Below are 23,813 nucleotides of genomic sequence, written 5' to 3' on the forward strand. Positions count from 1 at the left end.
AGAACTTTGTTTTGTTAATTCTGCACCCCCAAATAATCCTTGGCTCATAGTAGATGCTCCATAAATATTTGTCAAATGGACCAGTGGATAAATCACAATTAATTTTAAAATTCTGATAGATGGATTCTTCCTCTACTATAGACATCTCTTCTTTTTCTGGGATCCCAGTTGTTAGATAAGCTCTATTAAATAAGACAGAATATTCCCAAGTATCTATTTTTGATACATCAAGCATTTAAAATAATTTGAAATAATTCACAATGATATGAAATGTCTTTTCATTGAATGATAAAATACCTTGGCTCTTTCTAACCCAAGAGATACATTGCAAAAAGAAATAATATAACAATAAGGTTATGAATATCTTACAAATAAGGTATACATCTCTTTTAGATACACATTTTACATTGTCAACAGCATTTCACACAAACACTATTATGATACTAATGATATTCAAAAGCTCTATCTTATATATCAGAATTTTCTAAGAATTTCTATTAAATAATTGAGAAGTACATTGGAAATATCCTTCAATTCGTCTCAAATTATATATTTTAGCAAAACTTGTACATGACTCTTCCAACTAGTAATAGTGTACAACCCTTTTGATGGCAAATGATATTAATAGAAAAAGCCATAATAAAGGGTTGGGGCTGTGGCTCAGAGGTAGAGCACTTGCCTACAATACGTAAGGCACTGGGCTCAATTCTCAGCACACATAAAACTAAAATAAAGATATTGTGTCCATCTATAACTAAAAGATAAATATTTTTTAAAAGTCATAATAAAATCTCAAATTAATAGTAAGCTCTACTTCACCAGTATATGCAAGAATATCTAAACATGCTGTTAAACAAGAAAAAAGCATCACTTAGCTATCTTAGAAGAAAGTTATTTTATTTTGTGAAGCAGGGGATTGAACCCAGGACCTCATGCATGCAAAGCAAACACTCTACCAACTGAGCTATATTCCCAGCCCAGAAAATTTATTTTTAATAATCCCAGGAGACAAAACTTATTGGAAGGAAATGAAGCATCTACAACAGGAAAATCTACACCAAAGTTATTTTTTGGATATCTCCTTCCTGTTGAGGGCCACAGCCGAGTCGCGATGATGCATGGCATTTTTGCCAGAAGTAGTGGTTGAGAGGTGATGCCAGCGAGTTCTCGAGGAGTTCCCGTTGAGTTCCAATTGAGCTCTCTGGGATTCCCAGAGAGTTCCCATTGGTTGGGGAAGTGCTGGAGGAGGGATATTTCCGGTTGCTGGTTCCTGGATGAGCCCAGTGGCATTGGGGAAAATTCCCGGGGAGCGTGTATGCAGTGTGCTGGTGGAGTTCAGAAATAAAGTTTGTTCCTGCTTTAGTGGCTCGTGATTTGTGCCCAGCCAGACTGTGGCACCTTCCTTCTTGTCTCTCAGAGGATTGAGTTTCTGTATTTCTTTCACATATTTAGCCAAACATAATATCACTTGCAATGCTTGAGAAAATCTGATAATTATATACTGAAAGTTGATATAAAGAATAGGAAAGACTTTAAGTTGGGGAGAAATTATGGTGTTTCTCATGTAATCCTACTATAAAATAAAACCATGCATTTTTACAGATATTTCTCCATTTAAATATGCTACACAGGAAAGCATATTATCAGATTAAACAGGAAATACTAAAAATTCATTATATTATGCTTGTCTTCAAATCACCAAATTTAGAAAAAAAGTTACTAGACAACAATGAAATAGAATGGGGCTGGCATCATATTCAAATCAGTACTATTTGATGTTGAAATGCTGATAAATAAGCTGAGCACAGTGGCTCATGCCCAGCAGCTCCAGAGGCTGAGGCAGGAAGATCACATGTTCCAGGCCAGCCTCAGCAATTTAGCAAGGCCATAAGCAAATTAGGAAAATCTGGTCACAAAATAAAAAATAAAAAGATGCTGGGGATGTCCCTCAATGTTAAAGCACCCATGGGTTCAATAACTAATACTTAAAAAAAAGTTGATAGAAGAGATATCAGCAACTTTTCAGTAATGAGTAAAGTTGACATTTTATTGTCACCATCAAGTAAAAATGATAAGAGAAGGAAATAATGAGACTACATTAGAGAAAAATTTCTTATTAACTAGAAAAATCAATGAAAAACATTAGAAAATTTTATATGAACCCAAAATATAAGGGAGATCTATTATACTTAGAAAGAAATTAACCTTTATCCTGAATGATCTGAAAACCAACAGTCACTAATTATCCAAAACAATTTGCAAAGCTAGAATTTTACTCCGTGTCATTCACAGTCCCTTGATGGTTGTGATTAATAGACTGCAGAAACTTGAAGTCGCTAGTCCCTGAACCTTCCTTTAGACAAACCTCATACTGGTAGCTCTGAGACAGGGTCCCAGTGCTGCTGACATCCATCAGGTATCCAGGAAAGTGGCCCTCAGGCACCGAATACACACCCAGTGGCGCCGCCCTGCGCCTCCTGCACAGCCTCTCCGCCACGAACACCAGCACAGAGAAGAGGAAGAGCGATGACACAGAGGCCAAGGCGATGACCAAGTAGACAGTGAGCGAGTCCCCTTGCGCGCGCTCGGGCGCCACTTCCGGGAGCGGCAGGTAGGGCTGGGAGAAGCCATCCACCAGCAGCACGTGCAGCGTGACGCTGGCAGACAGCGGAGGCTCACCATTGTCCTTGACCAGCACCACCAGCCTGTGCCTGGGCGCGTCGCGCTCGCTCAGCAGCCTGGCGGTGCGCACCTCGCCATTGTGCGCCCACACGCCAAACAGCCCTGGCTCGGTGGCCTTGAGCAGCTGGTATGACAGCCAGGCGTTCTGGCCCGAGTCTCCATCCACCGCCACCACCTTGGTGACCAGGTAGCCCTGCTCTGCCGCCCTGGGTACCAGCTCTGTGCAGGGCGCAGAGGTGTTCTGCATCGGGTACAGCACGAAGGGCGAGTTGTCATTGTCGTCCAGCACCACCACTCGCACCAGCGCCTGGCTGCTGAGCGCGGGCGAGCCTTGGTCTCTGGCACCTACGTGGAACTCGAACGCCTGCAGGGCCTCGAAGTCCAGCGCCCTCAGCGCGAACAGCTGCCCATTGTCTGCGTTGATGGAGACCAGCGAGGCAAGGGGCAGGTGCGGGTCCTGGTTTGGCAGCAGCGAGTAGGTGATCTGGGCGTTGGTGCCTGAGTCTCTGTCTGTGGCACTGACACTGCCTATTTGCAAGGCAGGGCTGTTGTTTTCTCTCACCAACAGAGTATAGGACGTTTGGGAGAAGGCAGGGGCGTTGTCGTTGATGTCGGAGACCACTACTGTTATGTTGTGTGTGGTTTTCAATCTGGGTGTTCCTAAATCCGTGATCGTGATGGTGAGATTATATTCCATTCTTATCTCTCTGTCCAGGGGGTGCTCTGTTACCAGAGTGTAGAAATTCTTGAAAGTAGGCTTCAAGAGAAAGGGGAGGTTGTCTTGAATTGAGCAAATCATCCTCCCATTGTCCCCAGAGTCTTTGTCCCGGATACTGAAAACAGCGACCACCATCTCTGGTGAAGAGTTTTCTGGTATGAGGCCAGTAAGAGATGTCATGGCTATTTCTGGTGGGTTGTCATTCACGTCTACAACCTGAACTATAATGACTGACTTTCCAGAAAGACCCCCACCATCAATAGCCTGAATATTTATTGTATAAGATTGAATAATCTCAAAATCAAGAATTGTTTTCAAATGGATGTTACCAGAAATTGGGTGGATTTCAAATGTTTTCCGCACATCTCTATCGATATGAGAAAATGAATAAGATAGTTCTCCATTTATTCCTGCATCTAAATCTGTAGCAGACACTGTGATTATCAAGGAGCCCACAGGGCTGTTCTCTGGGACCTGCACCTCATAGACTGGTCTCTCAAACTCTGGGGCATTATCATTGATATCAAGGACAACAACTTGAATCAGTGAAGTCCCAGACCTTGGTGGGGATCCTCCATCTAAGGCTGTTAAAGTTAAAATAATTTCAGGCTCCTTTTCCCGATCCAGAGATTGGTCAATTACCAGCTCTGGGTATTTTCTGCCCTCAACACTCTCTTGTATGTTAAGGTGGAAGTAAGGATTGGCGCTTACTGTATAGGTTTGAACACCATTCCTTCCTACATCTAAGTCCTGAGCACTATCCATTTGAAATGAAGTTCCTGGTGTAGTACCTTCAGATATTTTTAGAAGTATGTGTTCATCTAGGAACATGGGAGTGTGATCATTTATGTCTTTGATCAAAAGCTCAGCCCGAAAAAATTGCAAAGGATTTTCAAATAACACCTGGAAATGCAATATACAGGGCTCAGTGATATCACAAAGTGCCTCCCGGTCCAGTTGCTCATTTAAGACCAAGTTTCCAGTCTGCTGTTCCAACCTCAAGTAAGGTTTATAGTCATCAAAGATGACTCTGGCCCTCCGTGCAGCCAGATCTTCCACACTGGAATCCATATCTTTTATTACGTTGGCTATGAAGGAGCCAATCTCCATTTCCTCTGCCACAGAATATCTCCAGGTCTCAGAACACACCAAAGACCCTCCCAGCAAAACAAAGGAAAGCAGCACTTGCCTTATCTGCTGAGCAATTCTCTCTCGCAGATCCATGGCTTCTTAGTTGAACTCCTTTCTGTGGAAACGTTTCAACTCAATCTCTAGCAGCTCTGGGAGTTGCTCCTATATCCTGGACTTTAGACAATCTATAGATTTGCAATCCTGTCTAGAGGATGTTGTTGCCTTGTCTTACTTTGAAAAGCTGCCTTTCTCCTGTTTTCTCCAGCACTCTGTTTCACTAGTTAAGGGAAACCAGAGCATCTGCTCCTACGAAAATTTCTGCATCTTATCCTGCAGCGCCACCATGTGACTCTGCAGATTTTCAGGTTTTAGACAAAGTCAAATAAGTTCGAGATGAAATATTATCTATGTGTTTCTTAATTTAAATTATATTTTCCTATCAGAGTTGTGTTCTTTATGCCATATGATCCTGTTATCATTGAGTCATTTACACAATAAAACCATAATTTGCTGGAACAGTGGTAGATATAAAATCCTATTTAAGATGTGGTCCTTAGTCAAATTTAAGTTATGATCTCTTTGTGAAGACAATAAAGATAGTTAAGAGGACCCTTGCATGCAATTGACTTAGCAAGTAAGAGGTTATCAGGAAAACTGGAAATAGGAATTTAGAGGTTTTCTCTAGTTATTAGCAAATACTCCAGAAAGACAGTAAGAAAGATGCTATGCACTTGAAAGTGAACCTAGCATATGTGAGTAGTTGTTTGGGGGTAGGGTGGGAATTTTAGGGCAGGTAAATGGTACCATTTACTTGGGGATACACCATTGAAGACTTAACCTGGCAAGGTAGAAAATCAAATGCTCAACAGTAAATAAAGTAAGATAATCTACATCCACATCATGGCAACATTAAAATTTGAAAAAAAAATCAAGACCCCAGTTTAGTTGTAAAACATCATTTTGTAGACCCAGCATTTCCAGAGAAACAATTCTAAATACTTTATTTATCTATTCATAATTTATTCAGCAGATAATTATTGAGCATATACTTTGTGCTAGGCATAACTATAAGTGTTAGGAATAGAATGGTAACCAGACACAGTTTCTGCTATGAAATAGACAGAAAAATTATTATATATTTAAAATAGAGCACAATGCCTGCCAGATAAGAAAAGTTCATGCTACTCTAAGAGGATAGATCAGGAGGCCCTAACCAAAATTTAGAAGTACTGAAAAGATTTTTTTTGGAGGAGTATATTCTAAATTGATACATGAAAACTGAGTAGTAGTAATACAAACAAAAATTTGGTTTGGGATAAAAATTTCCAGTCAAACTAAAAACATGAGTATGCAAATCCAAAATGAGAAAGGTGTTTTGGAAGGAGATAAGATCAATATAACTGAGGCATAGAGCAAGATGAAAAAATGGCAAGAATTTATATTAGAAAGATAAGAGTCTGTAAAGCATGTTAAAGCATTTGGAGATAACACTAAGTGTAAATGCAAGATTTTTAAAGGGTTCCAAACAGAAAAGTGACATAATCATAGGTTAATTTTTTAAAAAGTTCATCTTGTTTCAGAGTTGACAGAAAATTAGAAAGAGATTGAGACTGATCAAAAGAATAAAGACTGATTAGAATTGTTGCAATAATATAGGTAAGAGGCGACTTTGGTCTCAACTAGAAATGTAACACTGCAATTGTATTAGAATGATGAAATAATGGGAGATGTGGTGTTAGATTACATGTACAAAAAGTGAGATAGGAAGGAGTAAAATAAATATACTTTGTTTTCAAGCTTATAGAACTGAGTGGTTGTTAGTGTTATTTATCTGAAATAGTAAACACAGAAAGAGAAGGGGAATAGGCATATTGAGGTGGACAAGATAATTTTAGTTTGAAGAAAGGAAAATTTTAATTTGAAATCTGTTGACTTTGAGGTGTCCATAGAGAATCAATAGTTATTTAAATGATTTTCCATCATATAAACGAAGTTAAGGAAAGAGGTTGGAGGTTCGAGACAAATTTGGGACTTATTGTTATAAATGGTGACTGAGGAGGTCCTTCAAGAAGGGCAATAAATTACAAATTTTGGTTTCATAAATTATGCAGCTCAGACTGAGCATAGCTCAGTGGTAGAACACTTGCCTAGCGTGCTTGAGAAGTGCTAAGTTCAATCCCAGGTACTAAAAAAAAAAGGCAGCTCTTCAATTCAGAATTATGGCAAGGGATGGGCAAAGAGGAAAATTGAAAGACGTTATATTTGAGAGATAAAATGTCTTTATAATGCTTCTTTCCTATGGTCTTTTAAAAAATAATCTTTTTAGATATACATGACAGTAGAGTATATTTTGACATATCATACATATATGGAGTATAACTTATTTTAAATAGGATTCCAGGCTTATAGTTGTACATGATATGGAGTTTCACTGGTCATGTATTCATATATCAACATAGGAAAGTTATGTCCATTCTACTGTCTTTCCTATTCCCATCCCCCATCCTTTACCTTCATTCCCCTTTGTCTAATCCAATGAACTTCTATTCTTCCTTCCCTGCTTATTGTGTGTTAGTATCTATCTATCAGAACATTTGGCCTTTGGTTTTCTGGGGGATTTGGCTTATTTCACTTAGTGTGTTAAGTGAAATAAGTTCCAAACATTTGCCAGCAAATGCCATAATTTCATTCTTCTTTATGGCTGAGTAATATTCCATTGTGTTTGTATACAATTTCTTTATTCTTCTGTTGAAGGGTACCTAGGTTGTCTGCATAGCTTAGCTATTATGAATTGAGCTGCTATACACATTGATGTGGCTGTGTCCCTATAGTATGCTGATTTAAAGTCCTTTGGGTATATACCAAGGAGTGAGGTAACTGGGTCAAATGGTGCTTCCATTCCAAGTTTTCTGAGGAATCTCCATACTGCTTTCCATAGTGGTTGCAGCAATTTGCCTTCCCTCCAGCAATGTATCAGCAGAACTTTTCCCTCACATCCTCCCTAACATGTATTGTTGCTTGTATTCTTGATAACTGCCATTCTGACTGGAGTGTGATGAAATCTCAGTGTAGTTCTAATTTTCATTTGTCTAATTTCTATGGTCTTGACAAATTTAAAACTCAACTGTGTCAAGTTGATTTGATTTCATTATTGATGTCTTACACACAAAGTCAGTTTAGGTAGTAAAGTTTACTAATTTCAGCACATTTTAATTTCCATTGCTACTGTTAGAGCATAGACATCAGTCTGTCATTGGTTTGAGTGATAAATGTCCTTTTTTATGGGTCTTTAAAGAAAGATTTCTGAAATTTTACTATAATATTTCTAGGCATGGATAGCTTTTTAATTTATCCTGTTAGGTTTATTTAAGTGTCTTGGTTTGTTTATTGATGTTTTCATCGATTCTGGAAATTTCCCAGTCATTATTTCTTCAAATATTGGTTCTGATACAATCTTTCTCATCGCTAACTCTGGGGTCTGGTTAAATATATGTTAAACCTTTTTATTCTGTCCTACATTTCTAGTCTCTTTTCATTTTATTTACTTTCTAAGATGCGTGTTGGATGGATTATAGTGTCACCTATCTTTCACATCACTAATTATTTTGTTATATCTAACTTTTAAATATTTTATTCCATTTTAAATTTTGATTGGTATTTTTCAGTTCTATTTGATTCTGTTCAAATCTGTCATGTTTTAGAATTACTTGATCTCTGCACATCTTCAAATTTAACTTTCATTTCAATTAAAATGGCCAAGTATTATAGACTATTTGATAATTATAATATTTAAAGTGCTTATAAGTTTATGTCTGTGTTCTTTTTTTACCTGATGGCTCTCACTCATGGTGTCTTGTTTCTTGTTTTTGTAGTTGTCTTTAACTATGTTCAAGTTAAGAAGATTAGAAACTTGAAGCTTAAGATGAATAAATCTTCTTTCACAGAAGATCTGTATTTGAGTCTATCAAGACCTTAGAGCACTACTTGTTGATGGTCTCAAATCAAGTTTAAGGCTCAAAACAAAGTTCAAGGCAAAATTTCACACAAAGGCTCACCCACTTCCAGCTTACTCTGACCTTCTAGGTATAGCTATTAGGGATCCATGCTTATTAATGGGAGTGTCTTTTATAAACTTCTCACTTTGTTAGGCTTTGATTTTCCTTCTCATATAAACCATGGGAATGGGGTTTTAAATTTTCCAGGATTCCAAATGTTCCCAGGGAAAAAGTAATTTTTGTACTCTTTTGTCTCTCTGGGGGTTTAACATTAACATTCATTTGATAATATATTAGTGTCTTAATAGCTAATTGTTTTCAGTGAAAACATTGACCTACATAAGTTATTCCATCCTTATATCAAAAAGGTAAAGTCTCAGGGATATTACTATATTTCAAAATTACAAGTAAACTTTTAGCTTTATGAGCAATTGATTTTTTTGAAGGCCTAGAGAAATAATACATACTTTTAATCAACCTCAACTGATCAATACAAAATCCACTGTATAAGGATGCAATCAAGTTAAACTATCTCTTGGGAGAAACAAATTCTATTATTTACATTGTTATTAGTTTCCATTTCTCTCTGAGCCTGCTTCCCTCAAATACATGTATCTTATCCCCACATGATTCATTCATATATATATCTATATATCTATATCTATATATATCTCTTTATTATCCCTTATATATTCTTTCCTATATCCATTTTCTTCTCTTCTTCCAATATGCGCTTCTCTATACTTGTAAATATCTATCAATATAAGATATTGAATACAATATGGATATATTTGTATCATTGTCCTATTCCCAGTCCTTTTCTATATTTTTAACTGGTGTATTATAGTTACACATAAAAGTGGAATTCATTGTGATATATTCATACCTGCACATGACATACTTCGGTTAATTTCATTCTGCTATTCCTCCCCTTTCCTCATTGTTATCCTTCCTCTACTTCACTGTTCTCTGTTCTATTTTTCAAAAGAACCCCCCACTTTTAATTCCTATTTTTTCCTAGATTCCACATATAAAAGAAAGCATTTGACCTTTGACCTTTTGAGTCTGGCTTATTTCTATTATCATGACGTAATAGAGTTCTATCCATTTGCCAACAAATGACATACTTGTATTCTTCTTTATGGCTAATTAAAATGCATCTGTTGTGTACATACACACATATTCTTTATCCAATCATCTATTAAGGGACACCTAGGATTGGCTATTGTGAACTGTGCTGCTATAAACATCAATATGTACATATTACTTTCCAAAATAGTAGTATTAACCTGCAGTCTCACCAACAATGTATATTCCCCCACCATTCTTTTTTTTTTCTTTAAAAACATCTGGGATTTGTCTATATACTTCTATGTACATTTAACTCACTGTTTTTGATTACTGCATAATGATCCTTCAGAATCATGTTCCACATTTTATTTATGGATTGCTTTTCTGATGGATACATATATGGATGGATTCCTATTCTTTGCTTCTAAAAGATGAGCACACTCATATATATCATATTGTAAAGCTGAAAAATAGTTTTCTGGCTTATATTTCCCAAAGTAGAATTGTAGAATCAGGGAATGTACATGCTAAATTTCACTAAATGTAATAGGAAGTTCTGTAAGTAGTCTTTACATGTAATTTCTGATTAATACATACTTTCTCATTAAATTTTCATCTTGACAATAGATTTAAATCAATGTCTTACATTAATGCATGTTTCAAGAATTAACAAGGTTAAGCATTACTTCAAGTACTTTCTGATTTTATTTTCCTCCTTTTCAAATTTCCTCTCCCACTTGTCCTCTTTAAAACATCCTATTGGCTCTTCTGAGTTTTGGCACTTTGCTGATTTTCAAACATCCTATTGGCTCTTCTGAGTTTTGGCACTTTGCTGATTTATTTGAATAACCTAAGTATTAATCCTTCGCAGTTGAAATATTGCAAATATCTCCTCCCTGTCATCTGCTTGCTTGTGCTATCCTTTAGTTTTGAGATGGTAATATTAATTAATTTGCATTTTTATTGTTTTTACTTTAAAGCTTTGTAAAAAATCTAAACCAATTATAAGGTTATGAAGATATTTTACTTCTATTTATTTCAGTTTTCCTATTAAAATATTTCAAATTCACTTCTTGGATATATATGGAGTTTATTTGCATATGACAAGAGATAGGAATTTTGTTTCTTTATATAATGATCCAGTTTTCCCAAGAACACTTGCTAAGTAATAACTATTTTCTCACCCCCTCTTTGTGATTTTGACACCTCCCCTAGTATGACCAAGATTTTTTATATAGAAGGATCTTATTCTATCTAGTAATCTCTGAGTCTGTTCCTGAATCATTCAAATGTATTTATTTATTTTATATTTTCCACATATCCTAATAGCTACAAAGTAAGGCATTCTTCTATTTTCTTTTTAAACATTCTTTGTTCTTAATGCAAGAAGAATGCACTTTTTCCACATCAATATTAGGAACAATTTATCCTTACTTATTTTTCGTGGATTTTTAAAAGAATTGCATTGAATTTATAAACATTTTTGGAGAACAGATATCCTTATCAGGTTGTTGTCATTTCAAATATTCAGATAATTATTTCATTTATACCATTCATTTTTAAATTAAAGTCTGTTTTTCTTCTTTGTTAGACTAATACCTGGGTTTTAAAATTCATTTTTAATTGGATATTGGTGGGGGTAAGGATACACTGCTCTTACTTCTCTTTTCATTTCACTTTTTCCTAACTTCTTATTCCATTCCTTAAATTCTCCTTCTTTCCCCAATGATTTTTACTTTTTATTTTGAGACAGGGTCTTGCTAAGTTGCTTAGGGCTTCTCTAAATTGCTAAGACAGGTCTCTAAATTTAGGTTCTCCTGCTTCTGACTTCTGAGTCACTGGGATACCAGGCCAGTGACACCATACTGGCTTCTTCCATTCTTTTAGTGCTAAGCAAGCACTTTGCCCCTGAGTCATATCTCCAACCCCTCAATGCTTCTTCCTTTCATCAGCGTTTATTATTGGACTTACTAGGTGGCTTTCATAGCATAGTTTTAATTCTTATGACTCTGAGGGATTAGGAGGGCCCAATCATTTTCAGAATTTTATTGTTTAAATACCAAATTAAATGAAATTCATACAACTTTCATACATCTATACAGCTAATATATATTCCTGTAAAAACACTAAAAATCAATTGAAATTTCATGAAGCAGAGGGAGAATGAGATTCTTAAGGAAATCATAGCTTTCACCTATTTCACAATGGCAAGTGAAATTCCATTTTACTATATCATTTAATTCATGATATTTCATTTTATGAACACAGTTACAGAAATGTATATGCACACTAGCACTATATGTATGCTACTTTCTAGTTATCAACATTTCTACCTATAATCCTTCATTGAGCTGCCCACTTACAGGTTTGAGACATTATAATTTGTAAAAACAATGAGGCATCTATAAATCATAAATACAGATCTATTGCTTCTTGTGGATACCTGAAAAGGCCACACAGCCTTAGTGATATTTACTTTTTTATTGTTTTTCATGCTGGGAATTGAACCCAGGGCCTCTCACCTGCTATGCAAACACTCTACCACTAAGATATGTGCCCAACCTCTATATTTATTCTTAATAATGATTAGGAAAGAAAACCCAGGTAATCTTTAACAGTTTAAATCTTCATTCTGATTTCTTCAGAAGTTTTGTCTTGTATTATTCTGATTAAGATTATTTTATTCAGGGTGAGACTTCAAACTATTTTATGTTTTAGTAATGACAAAATAACACAATATTAAGCTAGTAAACTTGGTGTATTTAAACAAGGTAGCAATATGAAAGTTAAGAATATTTTAAGATACTCTTCCACAAAAGCATCATCAACAATAAAAAGGAAAAATTACTTAAAACATCATTAATATTTAATGTGATCACTTCACCTAAAATTAATCTCCCATGGTACTGGGAGTTGAACCTGGGGCACTATATCATTGACCTATACCCCCAATTCTTATGAGACAGGGTTTCCCTAAATTGTAGAAGCTGCCCTTGAAATTGTGATCTTCCTGCCTCAGCCTCTGTAGTCGCTGAGATTACAATTGTACAACATGAAGCCAAGCCTAAAATGGGTTCTTGACAAACAATATATCTTTTAAAAGTTCTCTAGTACTGAGTTTGGAGAGAGAGACATCTTTTTACCATTTATGATGAAAATTTTAGAGACCAGTAGAATTAACTCAATATACCTTCAACTCATATTCAACATTTTTTAGTTTTTTGCTTTATTAGTATCTTGAAGGTGTGCAGAAACAATTTACACATATTGTGACATTTACCTTTTTGTCAGGGGGTGGGAGCTGGGAATCAAGCGCCAGGCCTCAGGAACATATGCACTATGCCACTTAGGTACATTCCCAGTCCCATGACATTTGCTATCAATATTTTAGTTTACATCTCCAAATGATTAAGAGTGTTTTATTGCTTAGTATACACCATGACAACAAATTAAAAGTAACTTCATTAAAACCGAATTGTGGCATGTGCTTGTAATCCCAGTGGCTTGAGAGGCTGAGGCAGGAGGATCACAAGTTCAAAGCCAGCCTTAGCAAAAACAAGGCACTAAGCAACTCAATGAGATTGTGTTTCTAAATAAAATACAAAATAGGGCTGGGGATGTTGCTCAGTGGTTGAGTGACCCTGAGATCAATTCCCAGTATCAAGATTGAAATCACATATATTTTACAAAGAGCAGACTATATTCTAATATCATTATAGAGACTAAAAAGTTTTTTAAAGTAACCTTCAGGAGAGCATGATAAATAATAATGCATGCAAATAGAGTGCAACCTAAAATCTATTACAAATTAGGAATTAAAATATTTGCAGAAATAAAAGTATCTAAAGTTTGCTTACTACAACAAAATATTAAAATTTCTAAATGATCTTTTTTTTTATTGACCATTGAATCCAAAGCTATTCGCAAAGTTCTCTTTTTCTCCCACATTCCTGCCAATATCATGTACTTCAGGATTGGGGATATTTGGCTTCAGGAAACTGAACTCACTTATCCCATTACTTCCCATCAGACACACTTCATACTGGTAGCTTTGAGACAGTGTCCCGGTGCCACTGACATCCACCAGGTGGCCAGGAAAATGGCCCTCAGGCACCGAATGCACACCCAGTGGCGCCGCCCTGTGCCTCCTGCACAGCCTCACCGCCACGAACACCAGCACAGAGAAGAGGAAGAGCGATGACACAGAGGCCAAGGCGATGACCAAGTAGACAGTGAGCGAGTCCCCCTGCGCGCGCTCAGGCGCCACTTCCGGGAGCGGCAGGTAGGGCTGGGAGAAGCCATCCACCAGCAGCACGTGCAGCGTGACGCTGGCAGACAGCGGAGGCTCGCCATTGTCCTTGACCAGCACCACCAGCCTGTGCCTGGCCGCGTCGCGCTCGCTCAGCAGCCTGGCGGTGCGCACCTCGCCATTGTGCGCCCACAAGCCAAACAGCCCTGGCTCGGTGGCCTTGAGCAGCTGGTATGACAGCCAGGCGTTCTGGCCTGAGTCTCTGTCTACTGCCACCACCTTGGTGACCAGGTAGCCCTGCTCTGCCGCCCTGGGTACCAGCTCGGTGCAGGGCGCAGAGGCGTTCTGCATTGGGTACAGCACAAAGGGCGAGTTGTCATTGTCGTCCAGCACCACCACTCGCACCAGCGCCTGGCTGCTGAGCGCGGGAGAGCCTTGGTCTGTGGCGCCCACGCGGAACTCAAACGCCTGCAGGACCTCGAAGTCCAGCGCCCTCAGCGCGAACAGCTGCCCATTGTCTGCGTTGATTGAGACCAGCGAGGCGAGGGGCAGGTGCGGGTCCTGGGTTGGCAACAGCGAGTAGGTGATCTGGGCGTTGGTGCCTGAGTCTCTGTCTGTGGCGCTGACACTGCCTATTTGCAGGGCTGGCTGGTTGTTCTCGCGGACCATCAGGGTGTAGGACACTTGTGTGAAGGCCGGAGCATTGTCATTGACGTCGGAGATGAGGACGGTTATGCTGTACTCAGTTTTCAGCCTTGGTGTCCCCAAGTCTGTGACCGTGATGGTGATGTTGTACTTGGCTCTGCTCTCTCTGTCCAGTGCTTTTTCAGAAACTAGAGTGAAAAAGTTTTTGAAGGTGGGTTTCAAGATAAAAGGGAGGTCATCTTGAATAGAGCAAAGGATCCTTCCATTGTCCCCAGAGTCTTGATCTCGGACACTAAAAAGAGCCACGAGGGTCTCTGATGCATTCTCTGGTATTGTCTTTGTAATTGATGAAATGGTTATTTCTGGTGGGTTGTCATTTATATCTAATACTTTAACTAGAAGCGTGCATTTTTCAGAGAGACCTCCACCATCTGTTGCCTGAATATTTATAGAATAGGACTGTATTATTTCAAAATCCAGTTGTGATCTCAAATTAACTTCCCCAGATATTGAGTTGATTTCAAAGGTTTTACGAATATCTTCTGAGGCATGGAAAAATGTGTACCATATTTTCCCATAATTTCCTGTATCTAAATCCTTAGCAGAGATGGTGATAATCCAGGAGCCAATGGGTGTATCCTCCTGGACCTGCACTTCATAGAGACTTTGGACAAACTCAGGGGCATTATCATTGATGTCCAAAACTTTGATGAGAACCAAAGTTGTCCCAGACCTGGGTGGAGATCCACCATCCAGTGCTGTGAGTGTCAATGTAAGCTCAGGTGCCTCCTCATGGTCTAATGCTCTATCTAGCACCAGTTCTGGATATATCTTTCCATCTTCATTGTCTTGAATTTTAATGTAGAAATGAGAATTTGGGCTAATTGTGTAGTTTTGGAGACTGTTGCTTCCTACATCCAAATCCTGAGCACTTTCTATTAAGAATGTGGATCCAATAGTAGCACTTTCTGATATTTTAATCAGTATTTCATTGTCCAGAAATGTAGGGGAGTGATCATTTATATCTCTGACATGCAGTTCAGCCCGAAAAAACTCTAAGGGGTTTTCTAATACCACTTGAAAATGCAGCACACAGGGCTCAGTAGAGCCACACAGCTCTTCTCTATCCAGTTTCTTATTTAAGAGTAAATCTCCAGTCCTCAAATCAAGGTACAAATGCTTTTCATTATCATCAGACACTACCCGAGCCTCCCGTGAGGACATCTCCTCTACCTCTAACCCTAGGTCTCTTGCCAAATTAGTCACAAAAGAGCCAGTTTCTGTTTCCTCTGCCACAAAATAGCGTGTGGATTCAGTATCTGCCCACGACAACCCCAGCAAAACAAAGAAAACCAGGACTTGCCTTTTCCGTAGAGCGCATGCCCCTCTGATCCCCATGGTTCCTTCAGGCAACCTTTTTTTGTGTGGAATAATATTAAGTTCAGTCCTAATTTTGGAAGCCAAAGCACTGATATTTCGATAGGATTACCCCTGGAAAATATATAGCCTTCCAGCAGTTCTGTAAGTGAAGCTGCTTCAATACCTCTGAGTGAGTTTGATGGTCTCTGTCTCCTAAATAATGGAGCCCACAGTGCTAGCTGTGTATCGTTTTCATCTTATCCTGTAGCGCCACCATGTGTCTCTAGAATTTTTTTCATTGAGAAAATTTCCTCTTTGAAAAAGAAATTTGTGAATACATCTGGAGTATTCAAAAACCAATCCCATATATCACATATTTTTCCTTCCGAATACTTCATTAAGTATCTATAACAGAAAAGGCCTTTTAAAATATTATTACAACATCACTATCACAATAAAAATATTTAGCAGTAATTCTTTGATATAATTTATACTTGGACTCTGATTTCCCCCAGTTCTCACCAAAATGTCTTTTGTTTTTGGTTTGAATCATAAGCCAAACAAGATTCATATTCTGCACTAAATTATCACTGCTTTGAACGCTTGATACATGAATCTCTTAAAATGTCCTGAACTGAAGAAATAATATTTTTATTCAAGTAACATCTTAAATAGTTACAAATATACACTGTGTGCAATTCTTGTCACTATTTGCTAAGTTCAGTCAATTATAGTTAGTAGCATATTAGTTTTTTCATATATATCAGGAAAAAGATCACACAAAATTTATTACATGCCCAAGGCATGGAAGTATAAGATTCTGAACTTTTACATTTAACATGTAAGATCATGTACAAATAAGATAACTTTTGTTTCTATGGAGCTCAAAGGCTAAAAACTGGCAGTAATTAAAATGTGTTACAATGATGCAGGTTAATTATAATATAGAAATACCTAGAAGGGATATGTATTTATGTACCATGGGAACTGCATAGGACCATAGTGTCAGCATTAGAATTCTGCTTGTGCCACTCACTCTATGCAAACATGGGCCAACTTTCTGTTTTCTTATGTGTAAAACAGGTCACTAATAGTATTTATTAGTGCCCTAGGATTGTCATAGGGATATAAAGAGTTAACATTTACAGATTAATCATATGTGCTGGTTAAGTGTCTGTTAAATTAATTAAAGTATTGGATTGGGGTTCAACTCAGTGGAAAGACATGTGCTTTAAATGCACAGTGCAATCCAGGGTTGAATTTCAGCATCCAAAAATAAAATAACACAAAATAATTAAAATCTAAACCAAATATTTCATTTGTGTACAGATTTCTACCCCAGAATTATTCCCTAAACAATATAGTATAATAACTATTTATACAGCATTTATATTGTATTATTATAAATAATCTAACAATGATTTAAATTATACAAAGGGATATGAATAGGTTATATGCAAATACTGCTCTATTTTATATAAAACTTCAGTATTTGTGGATTTTGATATTCATAGAATTAAAAAACCATTCTCCCACAGTTACCTGGATGACTGTATATGGAGAGTTCTAGGATAATCAAGCAAAGTGACAAATGTCAAGTGTTAAAATTGTCAAGTAAGAAAAAAAGAGCTTTACTCAGCACTCTGAGAAATCCCTTAATTTAGAGGAGAGAAGAAAAGAAGTATCTTAATTGACATGGAGGGCCCAGAGTTCAAATCGTGAAAATGAAAGCAAGAAAATGAGGAAGAGTAAGCAGTAGCAAATGCTTTGGAAAAACCAAGAGAAAGGCAAGTATTAAAACTGCCTATTGGATTTAAGACGGTGATCACTGTGGATTTCTGCTAAAATCTGTACTTCATTTCTTCTGTAGTAATAGAAATGTACACATGACCACTAGATACCTGTCCCAGCATCCCTTGTATTTAGGTATAGCCAAGTGAACTCTCTCACATATGGATTGTGAGCATAATTTCTTTTCACTTCCAGATCTGGATGTGCCTCTTCCCTCCAAGCTAGCTATAGAACACATATATGGTAGTGACAGTCCAAAGGGAATGTTGGAACAATTACTTTGAAATAAACTTGATTCCACAAGGACTATTAGGAGCAAAGCTGTCATATATATCTAATCATGTACATTGGAAATGTCACATGAAAGAGACATATAAGTTTTATAAGCTATTGCATAATCACATCCCTTAAAATAAATCTGTGGTAACATTTACAATAGCATTTTCAGTAAAGTGGTTGCAGTGCAAGGTAAGGCTGCCCTTGGTTGAAAAGTATGAGAAATGAGGAATCAAAAATGAGGGTAGATAAAACTTTAAGGGAATAAAAGGCTATGGGTGGAAAAAAAAGCTTGGTAAACTAGAAAATTTAACTTAATAGTTTAAGACCAGAAAATGAATGAATTTAAAATGATGATGTGTAACATTCAGTAGAGAGGGAGAAAATTAAGATACAGAAGATCAAGTCCATATGAGGCCCCTAGAAGGTGAATATAGGAAGAGATTGTATTTAGGTGGGAGGGAACTCAGTAGGACAATGGTGTTGGTACAGATGTTGTCAAAGGTGTAGACTTGGGGACAGGAAATAATAATTTCCATCTGATGGAGTTTATTTTTCTTTAAGGTATTAGGCAAAGTCTAAAGTAAGTAGATTTTAAGAGAAAGTTGATTAGCAAAATTGTAAAAGGATTTATCGGTCTCAAAAGCCCAATTAGACTTGGATATGATAAATTTATAGTGGCAATGGTATGACAATTTTTATCTTATAGAGTGCAGCAGCCCAGGTGTAAGAGGGGGGAAAGGAGGCAATTATATTCATCTAGTGTGAAGTTTCATCAAGTGATTTTTGTGAGGGGAAATTTAATAACAGAATGAAGGATATAGGCATGAGAGTGAAAAGAAATGGTAAACGGGGGAATTGGCTGGATAGAAAAGGAATTTAAAACCAGAGGAGGGTGATTGCTTGCTCTCTCACACACAAACACATCTTCACAGACTCTTTTTATTCTCTTTGATCACACATTTTGCTAATCTATGTTTTCATTCCTCCACAGCCTTTGGAATTCTTGGGAAACCCAAACATAGGGGCTTTTCCCCCTTTATTCTTTTTTAGTCAGATCATTAAAGGCAAGAATGGTTAGTTGGTCCCTAAATAAACATAAGACAAAACTTCCTCTTACAACGCTTTGAATTTCTACTTTAAAATTAAAACCCAACCAGCAATTTGGGAGGCTGAGGTAGAAGGATCACTAGTTTAAGTCTAGCCTCAGCAATTTGTTGAGGCCCTAAACAACTTGGTGAGACCCTATCTAAAAATAAAAAAAATAAATAAAAAAGAGTTGGGGGTGTGGTTCAATGGTTAAGTATCTCTGGGTTCAATCCCTTGTACCAAAAATAAATAAATAAAATAAATTTAAACCCAAAGGGTTATCTTTCAATAATTCTCAATGCTCCATATGTATCACACTTTTTTTTGAAGTGCTGGGAATGGAATTCAGGGCCCCATACATCCTAGCCAAGCTCTGAGCTACATCCCCAGCCCTGTATCACACTTTTATATCTCTAAGAAAAGTGCTTATCAAACTCTGGATTGCTACCCCTTAGTAAGCCAATTTCATGACCACACTGAAAGCTTAAAACAACGGAACAGAAAGACTAAGAATTGTTTATAAAACATTTATTTGTAATATATCAATGTTGATGACACATGCAACCTAATTTTACTATTGGTGGGGAAGAAATTGAAAATAAGTACTCAGTATATGTACATTAAACTTAAGGAGACCACAGGGGAAAAATACACATTAGCACAGAAACTCACTTTATACTCTGCAAATTCTCAGGTTCCTGAATTCAACTGGGTTGAATCCTAGTTTTGTAACATTAGTGAGACATCTGGAAAATTATAGCTTCATATATGAAGATTATATGAGTGGCCACAATATCAATGTACCTTCACAGTCCTTTTCCAGGATGAATAAGCCTTCTTCCTTCTTTTCCTCTTCCTCCTACTTATTTGATTTTGTTTTTTCTTTAAAAAATTTGGGGAATCAAACCCAGGGCTTTACCACTGAGCTAGCTATACCCCTATCTCAATCTCTTCTGGCCGCTTATAACTAGATTTTTAGACTAAAATTTTCTTTCATACTACATGATTTTCAAAGTGTTTTTAATAGTAATAAAGATTTTAAAATGTTAACTAAAATGTTTTAATTTAAGAAACATGGTATTTGTGACTAGTAACTATTATTAAACCACAAGAAAACTACAAAAAGAAGAGTCTAATGAAGAAATTTTTGAACTACTTCCAAAGTGACCTGATTCATTTTACCATAAACATAAGTGTGTGTGAAACTTTAACTGGAGAGAAGGATATGGGCAAAAAGTGACTTTTTTTTTTAAATGTAAAGAGATTTAAAAATTAAGACCTCCTGGGTTAGAGAATAAATCCAATTATGACTACGTAAACATTTGCATAAAAGCAAGGATGAAAAACAATAAAAAAGAACATTACTACAATTTAAAGTGCATGCAAATTGAGGGAAATAAACATTCACATGTGCCACAAAGTAAAATGCATATGAAATATCAAATCAATTATGATCACTGAATATTGAACCCAAAGCTACTGTTGAAAGGACGAGTTTCCTCTGTTTCTTTCCCAGAACACTCGGGTGAAGGGTTGGGGATAATTGGCTTTAGAAATTTGAACTCATTTGTTCCAGTACTTCCCCTAAGACACACCTCATACTGGTAACTCTGGGACAGAGTGCCAGTGCCGCTGACATCCACCAGGTGGCCAGGAAAGTGGCCCTCAGGTACCGAATACACACCCAGCGGCGCCGCCCTGCGCCTCCTGCACAGCTTCGCCACCACGAACACCAGCACAGAGAAGAGGAATAGCGACGACACAGAGGCCAAGGCGATGACCAAGTAGACAGTGAGCGAGTCCCCCTGCGCGCGCTCGGGCGCTACTTCCGGGAGCGGCAGGTAGGGCTGGGAGAAGCCATCCACCAGCAGCACGTGCAGTGTGACACTGGCAGACAGCGGAGGCTCGCCATTGTCCTTGACCAGCACCACCAGCCTGTGCCTGGCCGCGTCGCGCTCGCTCAGCAGCCTGGCGGTGCGCACCTCGCCATTGTGCGCCCACACGCCAAACAGCCCTGGCTCCGTGGCCTTGAGCAGCTGGTATGACAGCCAGGCGTTCTGGCCCGAGTCTCCATCCACCGCCACCACCTTGGTGACCAGGTAGCCCTGCTCTGCCGCCCTGGGTACCAGCTCTGTGCAGGGCGCAGAGGTGTTCTGCATTGGGTACAGCACGAAGGGCGGGTTGTCATTGTCGTCCAGCACCACGACGCGCACCAGCGCCTGGCTGCTGAGCGCGGGAGAGCCTTGGTCTGTGGCGCCCACATGGAACTCGAATGCCTGAAGGGCCTCGAAGTCCAGCGCCCTCAGCGCGAACAGCTGCCCATTGTCTGCGTTGATGGAGACCAGCGAGGCGAGGGGCAGATGCGGGTCCTGGTTTCGCAGCAGCGAGTAAGTGATCTGGGCATTGGTGCCTGAGTCTCTGTCTGTGGCGCTGACACTGCCTATGTGCATGGCTGGCTGGTTGTTCTCGCGGACCAACAGGGTGTAGGACACTTGTGTGAAGGCAGGGGCATTGTCGTTGACATCGGAGACGAGGATTATTATGCTGTGCTCGGTTTTCAGCCTGGGTGTCCCAAAATCAGTGACCGTGATGGTGATATTATACTGGGCTCTGCTTTCCCTGTCTAGGGTTTTCTCCGTTTCTAGGGTGTAGTAATTCTCAAATGAAGATTTCAGTAGGAATGGGAGGTCTTCTGGAATAGAACAAATCGTTCTTCCATTTTCTCCAGAGTCTCTATCTCGAATACTGAAAACCATGACTGCAATCTCAGGGGAATTTTCTGGGATTGGACTGGTAATTGATGACACAGCAATTTCAGGAACATTGTCATTCACATCCATTACTTGTATTCTGACTGTAGACTTTCCAAAAAGTCCTCCCCCATCTGTGGCTTGAATGATTACTGAGTATGATTCAATTGTTTCAAAATCCAAAAATGCTGTTAAACTAATTTCTCCAGACTTTCGGTTAATTTTAAATGTCTTTTGAATATCTTCTGAGGCATGAGAAAAGGTATATGATATTTCCCCATTTGTTCCGGAATCTAAATCCCAAGCCGTGACAGTGATAACCAGTGAACCAAGGATGCTATTCTCTGGAATCTTCACCTCATAAAATGGTTGCTGAAACTCAGGGCAGTTGTCATTAATGTCTACAACCACCACCCGAACTAAGGCAGTCCCAGACCTGGGTGGGGTCCCACCATCCAGAGCAGTGAGAATCAAACTGAGTTCCTGCTGCTCTTCATAATCCAGCGCCTTGTCCAGAACCAACTCTGGGTACTTCCTGTTGTCTGGATTAACTCTCATTTTAATGTGGAAATGAGAGTTGGGGCTTATTGTGTAGCTTTGTACAGTATTCATTCCTACATCTAAATCATTTGCACTTTCTAGTAAGAACACAGCACCAACAGGACTATGCTCTGGGATTTCTAGGAGCATTTCTTTTTCCAAGAAGATTGGAGAGTGGTCATTTACATCTCTTACTTGAAGCTCAATCCGTAAAAACTGCAAAGGGTTTTTCATTAATACCTGAAAATGCAGCACACAGGGCTCGGTGGAGCCACAGAGCTCCTCCCGGTCTAACATTTGGCTTAAAAGCAAATCCCCGGTATTTATGTCCAGTTGCAAAGACTGTTTGTTATCATTAGAGACAACCTGAGCTCCCCGGGAGGACAGCTCATCCACCTCTAGTCCTAGGTCTTTTGCCAAATTGCCTACAAAGCTTCCACTTTGCATTTCCTCTGCCACGGAAAAGCTCCCAGGCTCAGAGTGCGCCTGAGATATTCCCAACAAAACAAAGAGAAGTAGGACTTGCCTTGTCTGCAAAGTATCTTCTCCTCCATTCTCCATAGTTCTTTGCCAGAAGGCTTCCTGCAGAATTGATTCAGCTCCACTTTGCCGTTCTGGGAAACGTGTTTCTGGATTTGTCCACTTTGGAAGAATATTGTAATCCGGTTGAATGGCTTCTAGGTTGCCCCTTGTTGGCTTGTTCTGTCTTCCCTGTTCTCCCTGTGCACTGATTAAGCGTCCACAATGTCATCCAGTGGAATATATTTTTTTCCTGTGCGGATATTATCCTGCAGCGCCACCATGCGTCTCCACAGATTTTCACAGTTTGAAAGCTACCTAAATTAAATTCACATGAATGTCCCATGGAAAGAAATGTCTATTTGTTGTTTGATTACAAATATATTCTTTCACAATTGTTTTACATGATTTATAATTTCTGATTATGTTATCATCTGTTTTAAAATATTTATCAGGTTTCCCACTCTTCACACAATGTGCTCAGTGTTTGGAAAAACAGAAATAGAAGATGTGATTCCTGATCCCCAAAAGTTTGTAATCTTTCTGAAACAAGGAGGGTAATATAACTCACTGTCAAGCTGAACAAAATTCCATCACTATTTGGTCTGCCTAAGGTACTAAAGGAAAGAGACAGTATCCAATGGTAATTTAAGTCTTCTCAGGGAGTATAAAATTGGATTAAATGAAATGGCATAAATTTATATAGTTGCTATAGTACAAGAGAGTATTTCTGTAGATTTCTTTAATAGAACGAATTGTGAACTGGTAGAAAATTAAATAAAATGTTGGGATAGAACATATGATAAAACCCACAATTTAGTTACACTTTGCTGAGGGCCATTACCAAGTAGGAAATTTCCTTGCCAGCGTACCCCATGTTAATTTCGCTGTTGACATTGCATGTTAGGTGACCCTGCCCAAGGACGAGGGTGGATCCAGGATTAGGGTGTATCCTGCAGTTTGAGGAAGTATCCCAGTCCTTGGGTTTAGGGCGTTCC

General features: G+C 38.4%; 2 protein-coding genes across 2 annotated transcripts; both read right to left on the reverse strand.

Annotated features, from left to right (window-relative positions):
* Positions 1 to 2,262: 2,262 nt before the first annotated feature.
* LOC308650718 (protocadherin beta-18-like) lies at positions 2,263 to 4,777 on the reverse strand. Its single transcript, XM_081296966.1, has one exon. It carries the CDS (start codon positions 4,622 to 4,624, stop codon positions 2,273 to 2,275), a length of 2,352 nt encoding a protein of 783 aa, XP_081153092.1. The 5' UTR covers positions 4,625 to 4,777; the 3' UTR covers positions 2,263 to 2,272.
* An 8,715-nt stretch (positions 4,778 to 13,492) lies between these two features.
* On the reverse strand, positions 13,493 to 23,510 carry LOC308654359 (uncharacterized protein; the record flags this gene model as incomplete). The annotated part of the gene is made up of 2 exons (XM_081303634.1): positions 20,465 to 23,510; positions 13,493 to 15,977 (listed from the first exon to the last, which is right to left on the reverse strand). The coding sequence occupies exons 1-2, from the start codon at positions 22,855 to 22,857 to the stop codon at positions 13,493 to 13,495; spliced, it is 4,878 nt and encodes a 1,625-aa protein (XP_081159760.1). The 5' UTR covers positions 22,858 to 23,510.
* Positions 23,511 to 23,813: the final 303 nt, after the last annotated feature.

The sequence above is a fragment of the Spermophilus citellus genome (assembly GCF_964194105.1).
Source record: "Spermophilus citellus genome assembly, chromosome: 1".
Taxonomy (NCBI): Eukaryota; Metazoa; Chordata; class Mammalia; order Rodentia; family Sciuridae; genus Spermophilus; species Spermophilus citellus.